Here is a 27,422-nt window from a genome sequence, read left to right as displayed (position 1 = left end):
ATCCCTAATATATTTATATATATTTACTATGATAAAAGTAAAACTTGCCCATAATTACTTATATAAATAGATGCCCCAGCTTAAAAAAATATATTTTAAAATTACAATGCCGTATTTGTCATCCATAAATGTGGCCCCTTACATGTTATGTGTATATTTACAGTCACCACCGTGGTCTCCCAATTGCAGTCCCAATTTTACGCTTAGAATATCTAATAATTATACCAGGTAGTATTTATAGTTTATCTATTATACATTATCTATAGCACCAGTAAGGTTCTTTGTCCTCAGTCCACAGGTATACACCAAATTGCTGTGTTATGACATTCGGTTTTTCTTTACTACCATGAACTAATATTTGTATTTATGGGGATTGACTATTTTTCAGTTTAAAGGGGGCATATTGGGTTTATTATTAGGGTTAGCGCTAGATGGCCACTAAGTTAGCTAGGCCCCCCTGACCTAGAACATTCTGTCTGATAATGTAAGATGATAATGTTAAGATCGATCAGGCTTATCCTGGACCATGTACAGTGATCCCTCAACTTACCATGGCCTCAACATACAATAGTTTCAACATACAATGGTCTTTTCTGGACCATTGTAAGTTGAAACCAGACTCAACATACAATGTTATGGACAGTCCAGATCTGTGAAACGTGTCAATGGCCGGAAGAACTGACCAATCAGAATGGACAATTTACTGGTAAAACCCCTGTATTACTGAAGCGTATGCACTGACTGGTGTCTGGTGGCGCCCCCTACAGTACAGGGAGGTACAACAACATGTTCTGGACTCATTACCTATGCCAGGGTTACCTGCTTCTTTGGACACCAGGTGAGGGCGACTCCATGTTACTTTTTTTTAGGACATTTTGTTTACTGTACAGGACCTGGAAGAAGCTCCTGTCCTTTACATAGACCAGTGTTTCCCAAGCAGGGAGCCCCCAGCTGTTGCAAAACTACAACTCCCAGCATGCCCGGACAGCCAAAGGCTGTCCGGGCATGCTGGGAGTTGTAGTTTTGCAACAGCTGGAGGCTCCCTGCTTGGAAAACACTGACATAGACAGTGATTACAGCTCCCAGCAGATCTTTATTACTTTTATATGTAAGGATTTGCTTTATCTATATTAGTTATCTACTTATTTTTCTTTAATCCTCACCTTTTCATATTTTTGGATGACATTTTGGTGCCTTTAGAACCAATTACCAGGATTCCATAGAGTTCTGGTCTCAACATACAATGGTTTCAACATACAATGGTCGTCCCAGAACCAATTAATATTGTAACTTGAGGGACCACTGTATATATAACCAATGTAGTAGAAGTCAGTGCTGTCCAAACAGTTAGTGTTGCCCCCACCTTCCTAGACAAGCGAGATTGACGGCCTCACGATGAGCACACGTGATTGGCTGAACGGCCCGTCACTTGTACCCATCCAGGAAGGTGAGGGTAGAAGTACCCGGAGGAAGGGTAAATCTGGGACTTCTTACACCATCAAATAAGCCAGAGATCTGGTTAAATATATATATATTTAGGGGTGGACTCGCTTAGGGGAGATACTGTATATATGTTACAGTTACAGCTATCTTTCCCTAATCAAAGAGTATTTACTGAACGACTTCATACAAACTAAAATATTTACTGAACGCCTTTGTACAAACTATAATTTACTGCTAATCAAAAAACGAATGTCAATTAAAACTGGTTTAAAGTAGAGAAAACGACAGAATTGTTTTGCCAAGATGTACAACGTATAAAAAGTTTTGTTTTGGTGCTTAGTGGAGGGGTACATGGGTAAGCAAGGGCGACATGGTTGGCCCACAAGAGCGTGCTTTGCTAAGGGGGTAAGTGGTTATGTGGAGGCAGCGTGCTCAACCAGCATGAGCGTGCATAGCAGAGGGGTACACGGGTATGCATAGGCGGCGTGGTGAACGGCGTGGTCACCACGAGACAGGCAACGTCTCACAACCAATAAGAATCATTCTCAAGCACCACGTGTAAGCTAAATGAACTTTGACCTCTGTGGAAACAGTTTGAACTGAGTCATTTAGTTTTCTAATATACTTCTTTAAAAAAAATTCACATTTTATTAAAGAAAACTGTCTTTGAAAATTGCGTCACTAAGGGTCCCCCTACCTCCTGGGACACTGACGAGTCCCACAGCAGCTTGTCTACGAGTCAAGGACAAGAGATGACTGATGGACAAAGCTGCGGATGGGACTAGTGTTCTACTGTGCTCGCTCCCGGCCGGTCACTTTGCCTGGGGGCACGCGCGGCTGCTAGGAGCGAGCGTGCATGAATTTACAGCATCAGTGATAGAAGCCTCTGAGGATCGCAGCACTAGACCAGGAGTTCATAAACTTTTATGGAACGTCACTTCAAGGGACACCATTATATTTTTCTGTAAATATTTCTACTTTGCTACTTTTCTGTGGTGGCAAATAGGGATGAGCGAATCGAATCTGAAGAATCCGCATTCGTTACGAATTTCAGAAAAAATTTGCTTCATAATGAATCAGAATATCGCCGCGATTCGATGAAACAAATTGCTTCATTAAACTCCATTTAGTGCGGTCCAGGCTCCAGAGCATGTAAAATGTCAGATCCACATGTGAGGACATGGGGCAAGGAACTCTGGGTAGGCAGGATGACCCTGAATCACATGAAGCATGCAGCCTATCAGCAGCAAGCCAGAAATGTGATGTCACAGCCCTATATAATCGGCAGCCATCTTGCAGCCAGCCATTCCAGCGTTGTATTTCACAGAAAGTGTTTTATTGCAGACAGAGATAGAGAAGTGTGTTGCACAGAAAAACAGCTTCACAGCAGTAATTCACCACAGGCCCAAATCACTGCAGAAAAGCACTGATAGGGAAGAGAGAGAGAGAGAGAGATTACACTCTTGGTTGTACTACACAGCGACTCTGTACTGCTGCAGTGTGGTGTACAGTAAAGCTTATAGGGGCCAGTTAGGCTGAGCACTAAAAGTCATTGGGGCCAGTTAGGGTGAGCTTGAAAAGCCATAGTCACCTGATTTCAGTGCCTAATACAGGTTGCATAGCGGAGTGTGTTGTCCTCTCATAAGTGTAACCTGTGCGTACATAGGTGGTGTACGTTTTTTTTTTCCCTGTCAAACTAATTTAGGGCTAGTTACTGTGAAAGGCCATCCAAAGCTACACACTTGTTTATGTAGCCTTATACAGTTTGTAGTGTACCGTATAGTCCTCTCATAAGTGTAAACTGTAAGTACACCTATGTGGTGTCCTTTATATTTTTCCTGTTAAAATAATTTGGGCCTAGTTACTGTGAAAGGCCATCCAAAGCTAAACACTTGTTTCTGTAGTCTAAAACAGTTTTATAAATCAAAAATGGTCCCGGTGGGTCTTCATTAATATAAATAACTAATCCCCTTATTGGAGGGGACGGCCCCTCCGGGGAATGGTACCCGTAACTAAAGACCCCCCTAAAATATAACTTTTATTATCTTTATTAAGATCTAATTGTGTTTCTGACAATAAAAATAATGAGAATTAAAATTATCAGGCTGTGTTGTGGTGACAAGGTTTTCACTGCCCACTAGGTGGTGCTAGAGTCTTTTCTTCATATCGTTCAGTGGACTGCACTCAGTATTATAGTTTATTGCATGTCAGAGATTCCTTTCACTGTTTGTTCACCACAGCACGCCTGGCTAAAATCAGTATGCACCAGCCCTAACGTTTCACTCGTGGACCGAGCGTCATCAGAGGGACAACAGGTACTGATTTGATGGCGTCCGTACGGCTTTTTATCACCTAGTACGGCCGCACCACTTGCGATGCGACCGCATATGTTATAGCCAATCGGCTATTGCCACGTCATCGGTTGGCACTTCAGGAGTTTCCGGCCGCCAGGCTCGCGCCTGCGCTGTACACACATCCACATCCTGTAGGAGACATCCATTAATTTCGCGCATGCGCAATTCAGGTCGCCCGGTCAGCTGTTCACTCGATCCGGGCGCGCGCTGGTGAGGATGACATAATCAGCTGATCTCCCGATTTCACACATGCGTGTAGCACGCACTGCGCGTTCACATCAAGGCTTCTCTTACAGCCGGTTTTCCATCAGCGCGTGCATGTGTTAATCACTCGTGTGTAAGTAAGTATACAGCGCATGCGCAGTTCTCTTCATTATATCTCCATATAGGTGTAGGTCTCCTGTATTTGTGGGGCACTATATATGACCATAACTTGGACTGATCGATCTTATTCTCTGACTCTATTAGTTAGTATTAACCTTCCTTTTACCAATGAATACTAATTGGATTACTAACAGTTCTGGGTTACAGAACTGATGCTATAGTTGCACTAATTATTCTGATAGATCTCCATAGTATCCGTTCATTACTTATATCCGATGCATATTTCTTCATTCTCTTATTGCATTTGATATTTAATATTTTCATTTTCCTATATAAATCTCACAACTCCTAATGTCGGTGGATAGTTTCTTTGATGCATCTCTAAATTCTTATTAACCAAAAACATTTTTTTGAATGTATAAATTACTGTACCAGTTCACATTTATTCAATACTTTCAATGTAGGAGTGTCTAGATAATGGATATATGCCATATGGTTCGCATGTCCCATACACATGTAGTCCATACGTACATGATCCTGTAGTTCTATATCTATACTGTGTATAGATGGTTCATAATTATAAGTATCTGCATATTATAGTTTAAACTATACAATATTCTCATCCCACTATAAATTAGTTAGTATATTGTATTCCGGTGGAAAGTATGCATCCTAATATTTCTCCTTTTATATTCCAGTCATATGGCATCAATCTCCAGACCTCCTCCATCCCAACGACGGTCCACACTCCAACCGCCCACAGGTAAGTATTAATTATACAGTATATTATTCATATATCCATATCCATTATTTAAATTATATCCACATCATTCAATATGAATACTCCAGAGTTGCTATCTTCCTCCAATCTGCATTTTATCCAACATTCTACTTGCATATTACCTATAGTGCCTCCAAATGTAGTGCTCAAAAGACAATGGCTTCTCAAACTCGTGACAATACCAAGGGATTACCATACTCATCATGTTTGTCACATCTATAACGTGTAGAATAACTATATATTAGTATTATTTGTCGCAAGCAGATTATTATTCCAAAAATGCAGTGAAGGAAAATCCTTCATTCAATCCTCCTGGATTCCTACTATTCAGGCGATAAATCCATTTCGCTTCTTCTTGTAATAATATCTTATTTATGTCACCTTTTCTGGGTCCAAGTTCAAACTTCATAAAGCCCCAAAACTGCATAGTGTCCAATCTATTCCCATGGACCATTTTAACATGTTTAGCAATGGTTACAATCCCCACCTCCAGGATCCTTTCCATGTGGACATTGCTCCTCATGTAAATATATGGTAAAAACTAAAGAGTTTATGAATCCACAGGATGGCCGTAAATATGATATAAGGAAATGTATCAACTGCAGCTCTCGCAATGTAATCTATATTGCACAATGCCCCTGCCCTAAGTTGTATGTGGACAAGACAACACAAGAACTAAGAAAGAGAATTAGCAAACATGTCAGCACTATTAGAACGATGACTGATACCCCAATTGCTAAACATGTTAAAATGGTCCATGGGAATAGATTGGACACTATGCAGTTTTGGGGCTTTATGAAGTTTGAACTTGGACCCAGAAAAGGTGACATAAATAAGATATTTGTTACGCCGAGCGCTCCGGGTCCCCGCTCCTCCCCGGAGCGCTCGCTTCACTCCCTCCGCTGCAGCGCTCCGGTCACGTCCTCTGACCCGGGGCGCTGCGATCCTGCTGCCAGCCGGGATGCGATTCGCGATGCGGGTAGCGCCCGCTCGCGATGCGCACCCCGGCTCCCCTACCTGACTCGCTCCCCGTCTGTTCTGTCCCGGCGCGCGCGGCCCCGCTCCCTAGGGCGCGCGCGCGCCGGGTCTCTGCGATTTAAAGGGCCACTGCGCCGCTGATTGGCGCAGTGGTTCCAATTAGGGTTTTCACCTGTGCACTTCCCTATATTACCTCACTTCCCTTGCACTCCCTTGCCGGATCTTGTTGCCTTAGTGCCAGTGAAAGCGTTCCTTGTGTGTTCCTTGCCTGTGTTTCCAGACCTTCTGCCGTTGCCCCTGACTACGATCCTTGCTGCCTGCCCCGACCTTCTGCTACGTCCGACCTTGCTTCTGCCTACTCCCTTGTACCGCGCCTATCTTCAGCAGCCAGAGAGGTGAGCCGTTGCTAGTGGATACGACCTGGTCACTACCGCCGCAGCAAGACCATCCCGCTTTGCGGCGGGCTCTGGTGAAAACCAGTAGTGGCTTAGAACCGGTCCACTAGCACGGTCCACGCCAATCCCTCTCTGGCACAGAGGGTCCACTACCTGCCAGCCGGCATCGCGACAGTAGATCCGGCCATGGATCCCGCTGAAGTTCCTCTGCCAGTTGTCGCTGACCTCACCACGGTGGTCGCCCAGCAGTCACAACAGATAGCGCAACAAGGCCAACAGCTGTCTCAACTGACCGTTATGCTACAACAGTTGCTACCACAGCTTCAGCAGTCATCTCCTCCGCCAGCTCCTGCACCTCCTCCGCAGCGAGTGGCCGCTCCTGGGATACGCTTATCCTTGCCGGATAAATTTGATGGGGACTCTAAGTTTTGCCGTGGCTTTCTTTCCCAATGTTCCCTGCATCTGGAGATGATGTCGGACCTGTTTCCCACTGAAAGGTCTAAGGTGGCTTTCGTAGTCAGTCTTCTGTCCGGAAAAGCCCTGTCATGGGCCACACCGCTCTGGGACCGCAATGACCCCGTCACTGCCTCTGTACACTCCTTCTTCTCGGAAATCCGAAGTGTCTTTGAGGAACCTGCCCGAGCCTCTTCTGCTGAGACTGCCCTGTTGAACCTGGTCCAGGGTAATTCTTCCGTTGGCGAGTATGCCGTACAATTCCGTACACTTGCTTCAGAATTGTCCTGGAATAATGAGGCCCTCTGCGCGACCTTCAAAAAAGGCCTATCCAGCAACATTAAAGATGTTCTGGCCGCACGAGAAATTCCTGCTAATCTACATGAACTTATTCACCTAGCCACTCGCATTGACATGCGTTTTTCTGAAAGGCGTCAGGAACTCCGCCAAGATATGGACTCTGTTCGCACGAGGCGTTTCGTCTCCTCGGCTCCTCTCTCCTCTGGTCCCCTGCAATCTGTTCCTGTGCCTCCCGCCGTGGAGGCTATGCAGGTCGACCGGTCTCGCCTGACACCTCAAGAGAGGACACGACGCCGTATGGAGAACCTCTGCCTGTACTGTGCTAGTACCGAACACTTCCTGAGGGATTGTCCTATCCGTCCTCCCCGCCTGGAAAGACGTACGCTGACTCCGCACAAAGGTGAGACAGTCCTTGATGTCTACTCTGCTTCTCCACGTCTTACTGTGCCTGTGCGGATGTCTGCCTCTGCCTTCTCCTTCTCTACAGTGGCTTTCTTGGACTCTGGATCTGCAGGAAATTTTATTTTGGCCTCTCTCGTCAACAGGTTCAACATCCCAGTGACCAGTCTCGCCAGACCCCTCTACATCAATTGTGTAAATAATGAAAGATTGGACTGTACCATACGTTTCCGCACGGAGCCCCTTCTTATGAGCATCGGATCTCATCATGAGAGGATTGAACTTTTGGTCCTCCCCAATTGCACCTCGGAGATTCTCCTTGGACTTCCCTGGCTTCAACTTCATTCCCCAACCCTGGATTGGTCCACTGGGGAGATCAAGAGTTGGGGGTCCTCTTGTTCCAAGAACTGTCTAAAACCGGTTCCCAGTAACCCTTGCCGTAACTCTGTGGTTCCTCCAGTAACCGGTCTCCCTAAGGCCTATATGGACTTCGCGGATGTTTTCTGCAAAAAACAAGCTGAGACTCTACCTCCTCACAGGCCTTATGATTGCCCTATCGACCTCCTCCCGGGTACTACTCCACCCCGGGGCAGAATTTATCCTCTCTCTGCCCCAGAGACTCTTGCCATGTCCGAATACGTCCAGGAGAATCTAAAAAAGGGCTTTATCCGTAAATCCTCCTCTCCTGCCGGAGCCGGATTTTTCTTTGTGTCCAAAAAAGATGGCTCCCTACGTCCTTGCATTGACTACCGCGGTCTTAATAAAATCACGGTTAAGAACCGCTACCCCTTACCCCTCATCTCTGAACTCTTTGATCGCCTCCAAGGTGCCCACATCTTCACTAAATTGGACTTAAGAGGCGCCTATAACCTCATCCGCATCAGAGAGGGGGACGAGTGGAAAACGGCATTTAACACCAGAGATGGACACTTTGAGTATCTGGTCATGCCCTTTGGACTGTGTAATGCCCCTGCCGTCTTCCAAGACTTTGTCAATGAAATTTTTCGTGATCTGTTATACTCCTGTGTTGTGGTATATCTGGACGATATCCTAATTTTTTCTGCCAATCTAGAAGAACACCGCCAGCATGTCCGTATGGTTCTTCAGAGACTTCGTGACAACCAACTCTATGCCAAAATTGAGAAATGTCTGTTTGAATGCCAATCTCTTCCTTTTCTAGGATATTTGGTCTCTGGCCAGGGACTACAGATGGATCCAGACAAACTCTCTGCCGTCTTAAATTGGCCACGCCCCTCCGGACTCCGTGCTATCCAACGCTTTTTGGGGTTCGCCAATTATTACAGGCAATTTATTCCACATTTTTCTACCATTGTGGCTCCTATCGTGGCTTTAACCAAGAAAAATGCTGATCCCAAGTCCTGGCCTCCTCAAGCAGAAGACTCCTTTAAACGACTCAAGTCTGCCTTTTCTTCGGCTCCCGTGCTCTCCAGACCTGACCCTTCCAAACCCTTCCTATTGGAGGTTGATGCCTCCTCAGTAGGAGCTGGAGCTGTTCTTCTACAAAAAAATCCTTCCGGGCATGCTGTCACTTGTGGTTTTTTCTCTAGGACCTTCTCTCCAGCGGAGAGGAACTACTCCATCGGGGATCGAGAGCTTCTAGCCATTAAATTAGCACTTGAGGAATGGAGGCATCTGCTGGAGGGATCAAGATTTCCTGTTATTATCTACACCGACCACAAGAACCTCTCCTACCTCCAGTCGGCCCAACGGCTGAATCCTCGCCAGGCCCGGTGGTCTCTGTTCTTTGCCCGATTTAATTTTGAGATTCACTTTCGTCCTGCCGATAAGAACATTAGGGCCGATGCTCTCTCTCGTTCCTCGGATGCCTCAGAAGTTGATCTCCCTCCGCAACACATCATTCCACCTGACTGCCTGATCTCCACTTCTCCTGCCTCCATCAGGCAGACTCCTCCAGGAAAGACCTTTGTTTCTCCACGCCAACGCCTCGGAATCCTCAAATGGGGTCACTCCTCCCATCTCGCAGGTCATGCGGGCATCAAGAAATCTGTGCAACTCATCTCCCGCTTCTATTGGTGGCCGACTCTGGAGACGGATGTTGGGGACTTTGTGCGAGCCTGCACTATCTGTGCCCGGGATAAGACTCCTCGCCAGAAGCCCGCTGGTTTTCTTCATCCTCTGCCTGTCCCCGAACAGCCTTGGTCTCTGATTGGTATGGATTTTATTACTGATTTACCCCCTTCCCGTGGCAACACCGTTATTTGGGTGGTCGTTGATCGATTCTCCAAAATGGCACATTTCATCCCTCTTCCTGGTCTTCCTTCTGCGCCTCAGTTGGCTAAACAATTTTTTGTACACATTTTTCGTCTTCACGGGTTGCCTACGCAGATTGTCTCGGATAGAGGGGTCCAATTCGTGTCTAAATTCTGGAGGGCTCTCTGTAAACAACTCAAGATTAAATTAAATTTTTCCTCTGCATATCATCCCCAGTCCAATGGACAAGTAGAAAGAATTAACCAGATCCTGGGTGATTATTTGCAACATTTTGTTTCCTCCCGCCAGGATGACTGGGCAGATCTCCTTCCATGGGCCGAATTTTCGTATAACTTCAGGGTCTCTGAATCTTCCTCCAAATCCCCATTTTTCGTGGTGTACGGCCGTCACCCTCTTCCCCCCCTCCCTACCCCCTTGCCCTCTGGTCTGCCCGCTGTGGATGAAATTTCTCGTGACCTTTCCATTATATGGAGAGAGACCCAAAATTCTCTCTTACAGGCTTCTTCACGCATGAAGAGGTTCGCGGATAAGAAAAGAAGAGCTCCCCCCGTTTTTTCCCCTGGAGACAAGGTATGGCTCTCCGCTAAATATGTCCGCTTCCGTGTCCCTAGCTACAAGTTGGGACCACGCTATCTTGGTCCTTTCAAAATTTTGTGTCAAATTAATCCTGTCTCTTATAAACTTCTTCTTCCTCCTTCTCTTCGTATCCCTAATGCCTTTCACGTCTCTCTTCTCAAACCACTCATCCTCAACCGTTTTTCTCCCAAATCTGTTCCTCCCACTCCTGTTTCCGGCTCCTCGGACGTCTTCTCGGTCAAGGAAATTTTGGCTGCCAAAAAGGTCAGAGGGAAAAATTTTTTTTTAGTAGACTGGGAGGGTTGTGGTCCTGAAGAGAGATCCTGGGAACCTGAGGACAACATCCTTGACAAAAGTCTGCTCCTCAGGTTCTCAGGCTCCAAGAAGAGGGGGAGACCCAAGGGGGGGGGTACTGTTACGCCGAGCGCTCCGGGTCCCCGCTCCTCCCCGGAGCGCTCGCTTCACTCCCTTCTGTCCCGGCGCGCGCGGCCCCGCTCCCTAGGGCGCGCGCGCGCCGGGTCTCTGCGATTTAAAGGGCCACTGCGCCGCTGATTGGCGCAGTGGTTCCAATTAGGGTTTTCACCTGTGCACTTCCCTATATTACCTCACTTCCCTTGCACTCCCTTGCCGGATCTTGTTGCCTTAGTGCCAGTGAAAGCGTTCCTTGTGTGTTCCTTGCCTGTGTTTCCAGACCTTCTGCCGTTGCCCCTGACTACGATCCTTGCTGCCTGCCCCGACCTTCTGCTACGTCCGACCTTGCTTCTGCCTACTCCCTTGTACCGCGCCTATCTTCAGCAGCCAGAGAGGTGAGCCGTTGCTAGTGGATACGACCTGGTCACTACCGCCGCAGCAAGACCATCCCGCTTTGCGGCGGGCTCTGGTGAAAACCAGTAGTGGCTTAGAACCGGTCCACTAGCACGGTCCACGCCAATCCCTCTCTGGCACAGAGGGTCCACTACCTGCCAGCCGGCATCGTGACAATATTATTACAAGAAGAAGCGAAATGGATTTATCGCCTGAATAGTAGGAATCCAGGAGGATTGAATGAAGGATTTTCCTTCACTGCATTTTTGGAATAATAATCTGCTTGCGACAAATAATACTAATATATAGTTATTCTACACGTTATAGATGTGACAAACATGATGAGTATGGTAATCACTTGGTATTGTCACGAGTTTGAGAAGCCATTGTCTTTTGAGCACTACATTTGGAGGCACTATAGGTAATATGCAAGTAGAATGTTGGATAAAATGCAGATTGGAGGAAGATAGCAACTCTGGAGTATTCATATTGAATGATGTGGATATAATTTAAATAATGGATATGGATATATGAATAATATCTATATATATATATATAAAACTCAACTTGTGTATGTATGAATATGTATGTATATGTATGTATGTGTGTATGTGTGTATGTATATGTATGTATGTATGTATGTGTGTATGTATGTATGTATGTATATGTATGTATGTATGTATATGTATGTATGTATGTATGTATGTATGTATGTATGTGTGTATGTATGTATGTGTGTATGTTCCACAAAAACTTTCAAACGGCTAAAGATATTAACATGAAACTTGGCCACATGTTACTTATATGTCAGCAACAAGCATAGGATCGGTGATTTAACCCTTACTCACCCCCATTTGCCAGGGGCGGGGCTTATGTTTAAAGTCCCATGCAAGTCAATGGGAAATATATGTTACTGCATAACTTCCAAACGGCTGGAGATATTTCCATAATACTTGGTCACATGTTACTTATATGTCCACTTAAAATATAGGAAAGTTAATTTAACCCTTAACTACCCCCATTTGGGAGGGTTGGGGTTTTTGTTTAAAGTCCAATGCAAATCAAAGGGAAATGTATGTTCCCATATAATTTCCGTACGGCTGGAGATATTTCAATACCTGGTACATATATTACAGGTCGGGATAGGAGGAAGGGATAGGAGGACGGGATAGGAGGACGGGATAGGAGGTCGGGATAGGAGGACGGGATATGAGGACGGGATATGAGGACGGGATAGGAGGTCTGGATAGGAGGTCGAGATATGAGGACGGGAAAGGAGGACGGGATAGGAGGACGGGATAGGAGGTCGAGATAGGAGGATGGGATAGGAGGTCGGGATAGGAGGTCGAGATAGGAGGACGGGATAGGAGGTCGGGATATGGGGTGGGGATATGACAACAATATATGAGGACGGGATATGAAGTCAAAAGCTTCCTCCTTTGATTATTTTCCTCCCCAACAAGGATTAGGAAGGAAAAACCGGGCAACGCCGGGTACTCAGCTAGTACTGTATAATTAATACTTACCTGTGGGCGGTTGGAGAGTGGACCGTCGTTGGGATGGAGGAGGTCTGGAGATTGATGCCATATGACTGGAATATTAAAGGAGAAATATTAGGATGCATACTTTCCACCGGAATACAATATACTAACTAATTTTTAGTGGGATGAGAATATTGTATAGTTTAAACTATAATATGCAGATACTTATAATTATGAACCATCTATACACAGTATAGATATAGAACAACAGGATCATGTACCTATGGACTACATGTGTATGGGACATGCGAACCATATGGCATATATCCATTATCTAGACACTCCTACATTGAAAGTATTGAATAAATGTGAACTGGTACAGTAATTTATACATTCAAAAAAAAAATTTGTGGGTTAATAAGAATTTATAGATGCATCAAAGACACTATCCACCGACATTAGGAGTTGTGAGATTTATATAGGAAAATGAAAATATTAAATATCAAATGCAATAAGAGAATGAAGAAATATGCATCGGATATAAGTAATGAACGGATACTCCGGAGATCTATCAGAATAATTAATACAACTATAGCATCAGTTCTGTAACCCAGAACTGTTAGTAATCCAATTAGTATTCATTGGTAAAAGGAAGGTTAATACTAACTAATAGAGTCAGAGAATAAGATCGATCAGTCCAAGTTATGGTCATATATAGTGCCCCACAAATACAGGAGACCTACACCTATATGGAGATATAATGAAGAGAACTGCGCATGCGCTGTATACTTACTTACACACGAGTGATTAACACATGCACGCGCTGATGGAAAATCGGCTGTAAGAGAAGCCTTGATGTGAACGCGCAGTGCGTGCTACACGCATGCGTGAAATCGGGAGATCAGCTGATTATGTCATCCTCACCAGCGCGCGCCCGGATGGAGTGAACAGCTGACCGGGCGACCTGAATTGCGCATGCGTAAAATGAAGGGATGTCTCCTACAGGATGTGGATGTGTGTACAGCGCAGACGCGAGCCTGGCGGCCGGAAACTCCTGAAGTGCCAACCAATGACGTGGCAATAGCCGATTGGCTATAACATATGCGGTCACATCGGAAGTGATGCGGCCGTACTAGGTGATAAAAAGCCGTATGGACGCCATCAAATCAGTACCTGTTGTCCCTCTGATGACGCTCGGTCCATGAGTGAAACGTTAGGGCAGGTGCATACTGATTTTAGCCAGGCGTGCTGTGGTGAACAAACAGTGAAAGGAATCTCTGACATGCAATAAACTATAATACTGAGTGCAGTCCACTGAACGATATGAAGAAAAGACTCTAGCACCACCTAGTGGGCAGTGAAAACCTTGTCACCACAACACAGCCTGATAATTTTAATTCTCATTATTTTTATTGTCAGAAACACAATTAGATCTTAATAAAGATAATAAAAGTTATATTTTAAGGGGGTCATTAGTTACGGGTACCATTCCCCGGAGGGGCCGTCCCCTCCAATAAGGGGATTAGTTATTTATAAAACAGTTATAAGCGTACTGGAGCGCATAGTCCTCTTCTCATAAGTGTATACTGTATGTACACCTATGTGGTGTACGATTTTGTTACTGTGGGCCTAGTTACTGTGAAAGGCCAGCCAAAACTACACACCTGTCAGGCAGAAGTGCCAAGATGTGCACAGAGGAGTGGCAGAGGTCTTAATTCATCAGGCAGAGGTCGCAGCAGTGTAGGAGCATGTGGCAGCAGGAGTCGCAGTGAGAGGTCTGAGCTTCCGGTGTCAGCTAGCAATCGTGTCTCGACCAGCAACCCTGCAGACGTGATTGATTGGTTCACTCGGTCATCCACTTCATCCCAAGTGACATCGGACACCCCCAGTCAATCGGTGGGTTCCTCAGACTCAACCCTCAGTTAACATGGCCGTCATGCTACTGCACCCACCTTCAGGCTCTGTCATTGTGCCACCATATGGTCTCCTCAATATGAAATCGTCAATTTAAATTTAACAAAATATCTTTAATCTTTTCAATTGTGAGGCCTTATAGTCTCATCAGGCTGTTGCCACCTCCAGGCTGTGTCATTCTGCCACATTATGGTCTCCTCATGCTGCTGCCACCTCCAGACTGTGTCATTGTGCCACCATATGGTCTCCTCATGCTGTTGGCACATTAAATTAAACTGTAACATTTTAAATCTATATAAAATCTTCAATTAAAATTTTACAAAATATCTTTAATCTTTTCAGTTGTGAGGCCCTAGGGTCTCGTTGGGCTGCTGACACCTCTAGGCTCTGTCATTGTGCTGCCATGTGACTCCTTGTTATTTTGGGTTTTGTGGTCATACAGTATTAGTTGAAAGTAAACGCTTCGAGCACCCGGGACATTAAACTTGTGAATCAAAATCTTCAATTTAAATAAAAAAAATTCTCTTCAATCTTTTCAATTGTGAGGCCCTATGGTCATCGTCATAAATGACCTGTGGAACTACTACAAGAATCCAATGAAACAGGTTGGAGTGATAGGCTGAGAGGCAGGGTCTGGAACAGGTGGTAGCTCGCTTCCCGGAAGGACCACCAGCTCAATTTTAAGATACAAGTACGAGCATTTCACTGCAGCAACTTCTAGCAGTAAGCGCCCACTTATCCAACGGTGCAGAAGCTGAATGTTCTCCTGTCCAAGTTGCTGGTACTGCAGTTCCTCCCTTTTCAAGTGGACACTCAGGGCATGGGGGTGCGCTGAGAGGCAGGGGCTGGAACAGGTGGCAGCTTGCCTCGCAGCGGACCGCCAGCACTGTGTATATTATCCCTGTACTGTGACATCACATTGTATTATCCCTGTTCTGTGACATCACTCTGTATATTATCCCAGTACTGTGACATCACTGTGTATATTATCCCTGTACTGTGATATCACTGTGTATATTATCCCTGTACTGTGACATCACTGTGTATTATCTCTGTACTGTGACATCACTGTGTATTATACCTGAACTGTGACATCACTGTGCATTATCCCTGTACTGTGACATCACTATATATTATCCCTGTAATGTGACATCACTGTGTGTATTATTACTGTACTGTGACATCACATTGTATTATCCCTGTACTGTGTATTATCTCTGTACTGTGACATCGCTGTGCATTACCCCTGTACTGTGACATCAATGTGTATTATTATTATCCCTGTACTGTGACATCACTGTGTGCATTATCCCTGTACTGTGACATCACTGTGTATATTATCCCTGCAATGTGACATCACTGTGTGTATTTTCCCTGTATTGTGACATCACTGTGTATCAACCCTGTACTGTGACATCACTGTGTATTATCACTGTACTGTGACATCACTGTGTATTATCCCTGTACTGTGACATCACTGTGTGTATTATCCCTGTACTGTGACATCACTGTGTATTATCCCTGTACTGTGACATCATTGTGTATTATCCCTGTACTGTAACATCACTGTGTGTATTATCCCTGTACTGTGACATCACTGTGTGTATTATCCCTGTACTGTAACATCACTGTGTGTTTTATCCCTGTACTGTGACATCACTGTGTATATTATCCCTGTACTGTGACATCACTGTGTATTATCTCTGTACTGTGACATCACTGTGTGTGTATTATTCCTGTACTGTGACATCACTGTGTGCATTATCCCTGTACTGTGACATCATTGGGGTTATTATCCCTGTAATGTGACAACACTGTGTATTATCCCTGTACTGTGACATCATTGTGTATCATTCCTGTACTGTGACATCACTGTGTGCATTATCCCTGTACTGTGACATCATTGGGGTTATTATCCCTGTACTGTGACATCACTGTGTATTATCTCTGTACTGTGACATCACTGTGTGTGTATTATTCCTGTACTGTGACATCACTATGTGCATTCTCCCTGTACTATAACATCATTGGGGTTATTATCCCTGTAATGTGACATCACTGTGTATTATCCCTGTACTGTGACATCACTGTGTTTATTATCCCTGTACTGTGACATCACTGTGTGTATTATCCCTGTACTGTGACATCACTGTGTATTATCTCTGTACTGTGACATCACTGTGTGTGTATTATTCCTGTACTGTGACATCACTGTGTGCATTATCCCTGTACTGTGACATCATTGGGGTTATTATCCCTGTACTGTGACATCACTGTGTATTATTCCTGTACTGTGACATCACTGTGTGCATTATCCCTGTACTGTGACATCATTGGGGTTATTATCCCTGTAATGTGACATCACTGTGTATTATTCCTGTACTGTGACATCACTGTGTGTATTATCCCTGTACTGTGACATCATTGTGTGTATTATCCCTGTACTGTGACATCATAGGGGTTATTATCCCAGTACTGTGACATCGCTGTGTATTATCTCTGTACTGTGACATCACTGTGTATTATTCCTGTACTGTGACATCACTGTGTGTATTATCCCTGTACTGTGACATCATTGTGTGTATTATCCCTGTACTGTGACATCATTGGGGTTATTATCCCAGTACTGTGACATCGCTGTGTATTATCCCTGTACTGTGACATCACTGTGTGTGTATTATTCCTGTACTGTGACATCACTATGTGCATTATCCCTGTACTGTGACATCATTGTGTGTATTATCCCTGTACTGTGACATCATTGGGGTTATTATCCCAGTACTGTGACATCGCTGTGTATTATCTCTGTACTGTGACATCACTATGTGCATTATCCCTGTACTGTGACATCATTGGGGTTATTATCCCTGTAATGTGATATTACTCACACAGAGGCCTGCTAGGGTCGGAGGAAAGATTTGAGACATTTCACTCAGACATTAAACTAGTTAAAACTAGTTTTATCCCCTTCCCGACGCATGACATACATGTACGTCATGGAAGGTTTTTCCGACCTGTGACGTACATGTACAACATGTAGATACTGGCTGCCGCTAAACATGTAGCGCTGTGCCTGGTAAGATGGTGGCTGATAGCCAGCCATCTTGCCTCGGGAACAGTGCACCCCCCACCACGATCACTGCACCGCAGGGAAAAAAGAGCATCCGGAGGTATGTATGTCGGAGGGGAGGGGGTGGTGGAAATTGCTGCCTGCTATGGAGGAACTGTTGCCTACAATAGGGGAACTGTTGTCTCCTATGGGGTAACTGCTGCCAACTATGGAGAAACTGCTGCCAACTATGAGGGAAGGGTTGCCTACGATCAGGGGACCTCTGCTGCCTACCTAATGTGGGGGACTTAACTAATGTGGGGGAAATCTGTTAGCTCCCCACATAGGCAACAGAAGTCCCCCACATTAGGTATCTAACAGATTTCCCCCACATTAGTTAAGTCCCCCACATTAGGTAGGCAGCAGAGGTCCCCCACATTAGGTATCTATCTACTACCTACAAGCTATTATGGAGACTAACTACCAAGCTAATAGGGGGGCTACCTACATAGCTTACAGTGGGGCAAAAAAGTATTTAGTCGGACACCAATTGTGCAAGTTCTCCCACTTAAAAACATGAGAGAGGCCTGTAATTTTCATCATAGGTATACCTCAACTCTGAGAGACATAATGGGGGGAAAGAATACAGGAAATCACATTGTAGGATTTCTAATGAATTAATTGGTAAATTCCTCGGTAAAATAAGTATTTGGTCACCTACAAACAAGAAGATTTCTGGCTCTCACAGACCTGTAACTTCTGCTTTAAGAGTCTCCTCTGTCCTCCACTCGTTACCTGTATTAATGGCTCCTGTTTGAACTTGTTATCAGTATAAAAGACACCTGTCCACAACCTCAAACAGTCACACTCCAAACTCCACTATGGCCAAGACCAAAGAGCTGTCGAAGGACACCAAAAACGAAATTGTAGACCTGCACCAGGCTGTGAAGACTGAATTTGCAAAAGGCAAGCAGCTTGGAGGAAATCAACTGTGGGAGCCATTATTAGAAAATGGAAGACATACAAGACACTGATAATCTCCCTCAATCTAGGGTTCCACGCAAGATCTCACCCCGTGGTGTCAAAATGATCACAAGAACGGTGAGCAAAAATCCCAGGACCACACACGCTGGGGGGGAGGTAAAGTGAATGACCTGCAGAGAGCTGGGACCAAAGTAACAAAGGCTACCATCAGTAACACACTACGCCGCCAGGGACTCAAATCATGCAGTGCCAGACGTTGTCACGATTCGGCTGGCTGGAGGTGGATCCTCTGTGCCAGAGAGGGATTGGCGTGGACCGTGTTGGTGGACCGGTTCTAAGTTGCTACTGGTATTCACCAGAGCCCGCCGCAAAGCGGGATGGTCTTGCAGCGGCGGTAGCAACCAGGTCGTATCCACCAGCAACGGCTCAACCTCTCTGACTGCTGAAGATAGGCGCGGTACAAGGGAGTAGACAAGAGCAAGGTCGGACGTAGCAGAAGGTCAGGGCAGGCAGCAAGGATCGTAGTCAGGGGCAACGGCAGGAGGTCTGGAACACAGGCTAGGAACACACAAGGAAACGCTTTCACTGGCACAATGGCAACAAGATCCGGCGAGGGAGTGCAGGGGAAGTGAGGTATAAGTAGGGAGTGCACAGGTGAGAATACTGATTAGGCCTGCTGCGCCAATCAGTGGCGCAGCGGCCCTTTAAATGGCAGAGACCCGGCGCGCGCGCCCTAAGGAGCGGGGCCGCGCGCGCCGGGACAACACAGACGGGGAACGGGTCAGGTACGGGAGCCGAGATGCGCATCGCGAGCGGGCGCGTCCCGCATCGCGAATCGCATCCCGGCTGGGAGTAATATCGCAGCGCACCCGGTCAGCAGGTCTGACCGGGGCGCTGCGAATGAGAGAACGCTGCGAGCGCTCCGGGGAGGAGCGGGGACCCGGAGGGCTCGGCGTAACAGTACCCCCCCCCCCCCCTTGGGTCTCCCCCTCTTTTTTGAGCCATAGAACCTGAGGATAAGACTTTTGTCCAGGATGTTGTCCTCAGGTTCCCAGGATCTCTCCTCAGGGCCGCAATTCTCCCAGTCGACCAAGAAGAATCTTTTACCTCTGACCATCTTGGATGCTAGAATCTCCTTCATAGAAAGACGTCAGAAGATCCGGAAACTGGAGTGGGAGAAACAACTTTGGGAGAGAAGCGGTTAAGGATGAGTGGTTTAAGGAGAGAGACATGGAAGGCATTGGGAATACGGAGAGAAGGAGGAAGAAGGAGTTTGTAAGAGACAGGGTTGATCTGGCACTTGATTTTGAAAGGACCAAGATAGCGTGGTCCCAGTTTATAACTGGGGACACGAAAGCGGACATATTTAGCGGAGAGCCATACCTTGTCTCCGGGAGCAAAAATGGGGGGAGTTCTTCTTTTTTTATCAGCAAATCTTTTCATCCGGGATGAAGCCTGTAAAAGAGAATTTTGGGTCTCTTTCCATATGGTGGAAAGATCACGAGTCACTTCATCCACAGCGGGCAAACCAGAGGGCATGGGAGTGGGGAGGGGAGGAAGAGGGTGACGGCCGTACACCACGAAAAATGGGGATTTAGCAGAAGATTCGGAGACTCTGAAGTTGTATGAGAATTCGGCCCATGGTAGAAGATCTGCCCAGTCATCCTGGCGGGAGGAAACAAAATGCCGTAAATAGTCACCCAGGACCTGATTAACTCTTTCTACTTGCCCATTGGATTGGGGATGATAAGAAGAAAAGAAGTTTAATTTGATCTTGAGCTGTTTACAGAGAGCCCTCCAGAATTTAGACACGAATTGGACGCCTCTATCTGAGACGATATGCGTGGGCAATCCATGAAGGCGAAAAATGTGTACAAAAAATTGCTTTGCCAACTGAGGCGCTGAAGGAAGACCAGGAAGAGGAATAAAATGTGCCATCTTGGAAAATAGATCAACGACCACCCAAACAACTGTGTTGCCACGGGATGAGGGCAAGTCCGTAATAAAGTTCATACCAATCTGTGACCAAGGCTGTTCAGGAACAGGCAGAGGATGAAGGAGACCAGCAGGCTTCTGGCGAGGAGTCTTATCCCGGGCACAGACAGTACAGGCCCGCACGAAATCAATAACATCAGTCTCCAGAGTCGGCCACCAATAAAATCGAGAGATGAGTTGCAAGGATTTTTTGATGCCCACATGGCCTGCGAGGTGGGAGGAGTGTCCCCATTTGAGAATCCCGAGACGCTGGCGTGGAGAAACGAAGGTCTTCCCCGGAGGAGTTTGCCTGATGGAAGCTGGAGAAGTGGAGATCAGGCAGTCAGGAGGAATGATGTGTTGCGGAGAGACCTCTACTTCCGAGGCATCCGAGGAACGAGAGAGGGCATCGGCCCTAATGTTCTTGTCAGCAGGGCGAAAATGGATTTCAAAGTTAAAACGGGCAAAGAACAACGACCACCTAGCCTGGCGAGGATTCAGCCGTTGGGCAGACTGGAGATAGGAGAGATTCTTGTGATCAGTGTATATGATAACTGGAAATTTTGATCCCTCCAGCAGGTGCCTCCATTCCTCAAGCGCCAATTTAATGGCCAGTAGTTCTCGATCCCCGATGGAATAGTTTCTCTCCGCCGGGGAGAAGGTCCTAGAAAAAAAAACACAAGTCACAGCATGCCCGGAAGAATTTTTTTGTAGAAGGACAGCTCCAGCTCCCACTGAGGAGGCATCTACCTCCAATAGGAAGGGTTTAGATGGGTCAGGTCTGGAGAGCACGGGAGCGGAAGAAAAGGCAGACTTGAGATGTTTAAATGCGTCTTCCGCTTGGGGGGACCAGGACTTGGGATTGGCATTTTTCTTGGTTAAAGCCACGATAGGAGCCACAATAGTGGAAAAGTGTGGAATAAACTGTCTGTAATAATTGGCGAACCCCAAAAAACGTTGGATAGCACGGAGTCCGGAGGGGCGTGGCCAATCTAAGATGGCAGAGAGTTTATCTGGGTCCATTTGTAGTCCCTGGCCAGAGACCAAGTATCCTAGGAAAGGAAGAGATTGACATTCAAAGAGACATTTCTCCATTTTGGCATAAAGTTGATTGTCACGAAGTCTCTGAAGAACCATGCGGACATGCTGGCGGTGTTCTTCTAAGTTGGCAGAAAAAAATCAGAATATCGTCCAGATAAACCACAACACAGGAATATAGGAGATCACGAAAAATTTCATTAACAAAGTCTTGGAAGACGGCAGGGGCGTTGCATAGGCCAAAGGGCATGACCAGATACTCAAAGTGTCCATCTCTGGTGTTAAATGCGGTCTTCCATTCGTCCCCCTCCCTGATGCGGATGAGATTATAAGCACCTCTTAAGTCCAGTTTGGTAAAGATGTGGGCACCTTGTAAGCGATCAAAGAGTTCCGAGATAAGAGGTAAGGGGTAGCGGTTTTTTACCGTGATTTTATTAAGTCCGCGGTAATCAATACAAGGACGTAGGGAGCCATCTTTTTTGGACACAAAAAAAAATCCAGCTCCGGCAGGAGAGGAGGACTTGCGGATAAACCCCTTTTTTAAATTCTCCTGGATGTACTCCGACATGGCAAGAGTCTCAGGAGCAGACAGAGGATAGATTCTGCCCCGGGGTGGGGTAGTACCCGGGAGGAGGTCAATAGGACAGTCATAAGGCCTGTGAGGAGGCAAAGTCTCAGCTTGCTTTTTGCAAAAAACGTCAGAATAGTCCATATAAGCCTTAGGAAGACCGGATACAGGGGGAACCACAGGGTCACGGCAAGGAGTACTGGGAACCGATTTAAGACAGTCCTTGTGACAAGAAGTACCCCAGTTCTTGATTTCTCCTGTGGACCAATCAAGGGTTGGGGAATGGCGTTGAAGCCACGGTAATCCAAGAAGAATTTCAGAAGTGCAGTTGGAGAGGACCAAAAATTCAATTTTTTCGTGATGAGGTCCGATGCACATTAGGAGAGGTTCCGTGCGGTAACGCACGGTACAGTCCAATCTTTCATTGTTAACAGAATTGATGTAGAGGGGTCTGGCGAGACTGGTCACCGGGATGTTGAACCTGTTGATGTGAGAGGCCAAAATAAAATTTCCTGCAGATCCGGAATCCAAGAAGGCCGTAGCAGAGAAGGAGAAGGTAGAGGAAGATATCCGCACAGGCACAGTAAGGCGTGGAGAAGCAGAGTAGACATCAAGAACTGTCTCATCTTTGTGCGGAGTCAGCATACGTCTTTCCAGGCGGGGAGGACGGATAGGACAATCTTTCAAGAAGTGTTCGGTACCGGCACAGTACAGGCATAGGTTCTCCATGCGGCGTCGTGTCCTCTCTTGAGGTGTCAAGCGAGACCGGTCAACTTGCATAGCCTCCACGGCGGGAGGCACAGTAACGGATTGCAGAGGACCAGAGGAGAGAGGAGCCGGGGAGAGAAACCGCCTCGTGCGAACAAAGTCCATATCCTTGCGGAGCTCCTGACGCCTTTCGGAAAAACGCATGTCAATGCGGGTGGCAAGATGAATAAGTTCATGCAGGTTAGCAGGAATTTCTCGTGCGGCCAGCACATCTTTAATGTTGCTGGATAGGCCTTTTTTAAAGGTCGCGCAGAGGGCCTCATTATTCCAGGATAATTCGGAGGCAAGAGTACGGAATTGGATGGCGTACTCGCCAACAGAAGAATTACCCTGGACCAGGTTCAGCAGGGCAGTCTCAGCAGAAGAGGCTCGTGCAGGTTCCTCAAACACACTTCAGATCTCCGTGAAGAAGGAGTGTACAGAGGCAGTGACAGGGTCATTGCGGTCCCAGAGCGGTGTGGCCCATGACAGAGCTTTCCCAGACAGAAGGCTGACTACGAAAGCCACCTTAGACCTTTCAGTTGGAAACTGGTCCGACATCATCTCCAAGTGCAGGGAACATTGCGAAAGAAAGCCACGGCAAAACTTAGAGTCCCCATCAAATTTATCCGGCAAGGATAATCGTAAGCCGGAAGCGGCCACTCGCTGCGGAGGAGGTGCAGGAGCTGGCGGAGGAGATTGTTGCTGGAGCTGTGGTAATAGCTGCTGTAGCATCACGGTCAGTTGAGACAGCTGGTGACCTTGTTGCGCTATCTGTTGCGACTGCTGGGCGACCACCGTGGTGAGGTCGGCGACAACTGGCAGTGGGACTTCAGCGGGATCCATGGCCGGATCTACTGTCACGATTCGGCTGGCTGGAGGTGGATCCTCTGTGCCAGAGAGGGATTGGCGTGGACCGTGTTGGTGAACCGGTTCTAAGTTGCTACTGGTATTCACCAGAGCCCGCCGCAAAGCGGGATGGTCTTGCAGCGGCGGTAGCAACCAGGTCGTATCCACCAGCAACGGCTCAACCTCTCTGACTGCTGAAGATAGGCGCGGTACAAGGGAGTAGACAAGAGCAAGGTCGGACGTAGCAGAAGGTCAGGGCAGGCAGCAAGGATCGTAGTCAGGGGCAACGGCAGGAGGTCTGGAACACAGGCTAGGAACACACAAGGAAACGCTTTCACTGGCACAATGGCAACAAGATCCGGCGAGGGAGTGCAGGGGAAGTGAGGTATAAGTAGGGAGTGCACAGGTGAGAATACTGATTAGGCCTGCTGCGCCAATCAGTGGCGCAGTGGCCCTTTAAATGGCAGAGACCCGGCGCGCGCGCCGGGACAACACAGACGGGGAACGGGTCAGGTACGGGAGCCGAGATGCGCATCGCGAGCGGGCACGTCCCGCATCGCGAATCGCATCCCGGCTGGGAGTAATATTGCAGCGCACCCGGTCAGCAGGTCTGACCGGGGCGCTGCGAATGAGAGAACGCTGCGAGCGCTCCGGGGAGGAGCGGGGACCCGGAGCGCTCGGCGTAACAGACGTGTCCCCAGGCTTAAGCCAGTACATGTCTGGGCCTGTCTGAAGTTTGCTATAGAGCATTTGAATGATCCAGAAGAGGATTGGGAGAATGTCATATGGTCAGATGAAACCAAAGTAGAACTTTTTGGTAAAAACTCAACTCATCATGTTTGGAGGAGATAGAATACTGAGTTGCATCCAAAGAACATCATACCTACTGTGAAGCATGGGGGTGGAAACATCATGCTTTGGGGCTGTTTTTCAGCAAAGGGACCAGGACGACTGATCCGTGTAAAGGAAAGAATGAATGGGGCCATGTATCGTGAGATTTTGAATGAAAACCGCCTTCCATCAGCAAGGCATTGAAGATGAAACGTGGCTGGGTCTTTCAGCATGACAATGATCCCAAACACACCGCCCGGGCAACGAAGAAGTGGTTTCGTAAGAAGCATTTCAAGGTCCTGGAGTGGCCTAGCCAGTCTCCAGATCTCAACCCCATAGAAAACCTTTGAAGGGAGTTAAAAGTTCATGTTGCCCAGCGACAGCCTCAAAACATCACTGCTCTAGAGGAGATCTGCATGGAGGAATGGGCCAAAATACCAGCAACAGTGTGTGAAAACCTTGTGAAGACAGAAAACATGTGACCTCTGTCATTGCCAACAAAGGGATATAACAAAGTATTGAGATGAACTTTTGTTATTGACCAAATACTTATTTTCCACCATAATTTGCAAATGAATTCTTTAAAAATCAGACAATGTGATTTTATGGATTTTTCCTCATTCTGTCTCTCATAGTTGAGGTTATAACCTATGATGATAATTACAGCCTCATCTTTATAAGGGGGAGAACTTGTACAATTGGTGGCTGACTAAATACTTTTTTGCCCCACTGTATATGAGGGGTGGACTCACTTATAGGATATACTGTATATATATATATATATATATATATATATATATATATATATATACACATATATATATATATATATATATATATATATGAGGGTTGGAGTCACTTCGTCATCTCTTATGTGATGCCAAATATTTGGTCTCCTAAGAGTTTGATCCCTTTGGAGATTCATTTGCTGATCCCACATTTGGATACATTTATCTCGGCACTTACAGTTTCCTCTTCTGTATAATCCCTGACGACTCAGTCTACACATATACAAATGAGGCTGTATGCTGATCCTGCGGCCGGGCGTCCATCATATGTATTTACATAGGCGTCACCATCGCCCCTGGAGAGCAAACAACTCTACTCATAGACGGCAAACCAGAACTCTGTCCTGCACCGGCACCATTGTCCCACCGTGGTCCTGAATACATCATGACTACATCCCCAGGATTGTATCCTATCATCTTCTTCATTCTTCATTTCTACCCAGCACTGGGCTGCACCGAAACCAAATATAAGACGGAATTTAGCAAATCGGGCGACTTTGTCATCGCGGGATTATTCACTTATCATAAAGCGGATGCATCAACATCCTCCACTCCTCTGATTGACAATTGTGAAGGGTGAGATGGGGGCAATTACGTAAAAATGTTTTATGGGGAAAAAAGTTAATTTGTTGTATAATAAAATATTGTTGAATTGTATAATATACTTTGGGGGGAATTTAACAATGTTGGTGTGGGTCATTGTTTGTAACACTAATATTAATATAATAAAATATTAAGTATAACAATAATACTTTATTATTATTATAATTATGATTATTATTATATAATACATTAATATTATATAATACTTTTTATTATTATTATTATTACTTTTTATTATTATTATTAATAATAATAATAAAAGGTGAGCTGTTGTGAACTTACAACTCCCAACATCCTTCGTTTATAATACTTATGGCCATGTTTCCCAACCAGTGTGTCTCCAGCTGTTGCAAAACTACAACTCCCAGCATGGCCGGACAGCCGTTGTCTGTCTGGGCATGCTGGGAGTTGTAGTTTTGAAACAGCTGGAGGCAACCTGGGTGGGAAACACTGGAGTAATATACATTGGTATTGCATTGTACTATACAAGCGATCAAGTGATTACATTCTTAAAGGGGTTATCCAGGAAAATACTTTTTTACATATATCAACTGGCTCCAGAAAGTTAAACAGATTTGTAAATTACTTCTATTAAGAAATCTTAATCCTTTCAGTACTTTTTAGCTGCTGAAGTTGAGTTTTTCTTTTCTGTCTAAGTGCTCTCTGATGACACCTGTCTTGGGAACTGTTCAAAGTAGAAGCAAATCCCCATAGAAAACCTATTCTACTCTGTGCAGTTCCTGAGACAAGCAGAGATGTCAGCAGAGAGCACTGTTGTCAGACAGAAAAGAACAACTCAACTTCAGCAGCTGATAATTATTTAAAGGATTAAGATTTTTTAATAGAAGTAATTTACAAATCTGTTTAACTTTCTGGAGCCAGTTGATATATAAAAAAAAGTTTTTTCCTGGAATACCCCTTTAAGTCCCTAACGGAGACTAAAAGTAATATGCGACTGTTCGTGCATGCTGGGAGTTGTAGTTTTGTGACAGCTGTAGAGCTGAAGGTTTGGGGTACATTGCTTTTGATCAGCATTTCACAATCCGTGTGCGTCCAGCTGCTGCAAAACTACAACTCCCAGTATGCACGGACTGCTGTTGGCTGTTTGGGCATGCTGGGAGTTGTAGTTTTGCAACAGCTGGAGGCACCCTGGTTGGGGAAACACTGCTTTAAGCAATAATTGTTTTTTCTTACAGAACCTCCTTCAATTCACAAGGTTATCATCTGCTCCAAGCCATGAGATTCACCATCAATGAAATCAATAACTCCAGTCGGCTTCTCCCCAATGTCACCCTGGGCTACGAGCTTTACGACACCTGTTCAGACTCCGCCAACATCTATGGGACCCTCAGGATCCTCTCCCAGTGCGCGGCCCCCTATATAAAGATAAAAAACAACTTCAGTGACTATGAAATGAAAACCATTGCGTTGGTTGGACCGGCCAGCAGCAGCTTCGCTTTTGTTACTGCGAGTATATTAGGGAAATTCCTCATGCCGCAGGTAAGAGACTACACAGTGTCCCCACCAGCAGAATAG

The 27,422-nt window shown here is 46.0% G+C and overlaps 1 protein-coding gene across 1 annotated transcript in view; it reads left to right on the top strand.

Moving 5' to 3' along the window:
• LOC130293296 (taste receptor type 1 member 1-like) overlaps positions 1–27,422 on the top strand; it is a 36,685-nt gene extending 9,263 nt beyond the window's left edge. Inside the window, exons 2-3 of the mRNA XM_056541800.1 lie at positions 4,820–4,884; positions 27,083–27,422. Coding sequence (XP_056397775.1) covers positions 27,123–27,422 — 300 coding nt within the window. The 5' untranslated portion in view covers positions 4,820–4,884; positions 27,083–27,122. The remainder of the gene's footprint in view (positions 1–4,819; positions 4,885–27,082) is intronic.

Source organism: Hyla sarda, chromosome 10, assembly GCF_029499605.1.
Source record: "Hyla sarda isolate aHylSar1 chromosome 10, aHylSar1.hap1, whole genome shotgun sequence".
Classification (NCBI taxonomy): Eukaryota; Metazoa; Chordata; class Amphibia; order Anura; family Hylidae; genus Hyla; species Hyla sarda.
Note: the sequence above shows the minus strand (reverse complement) of the source record. Positions and strands in the feature narration are given on the sequence as shown.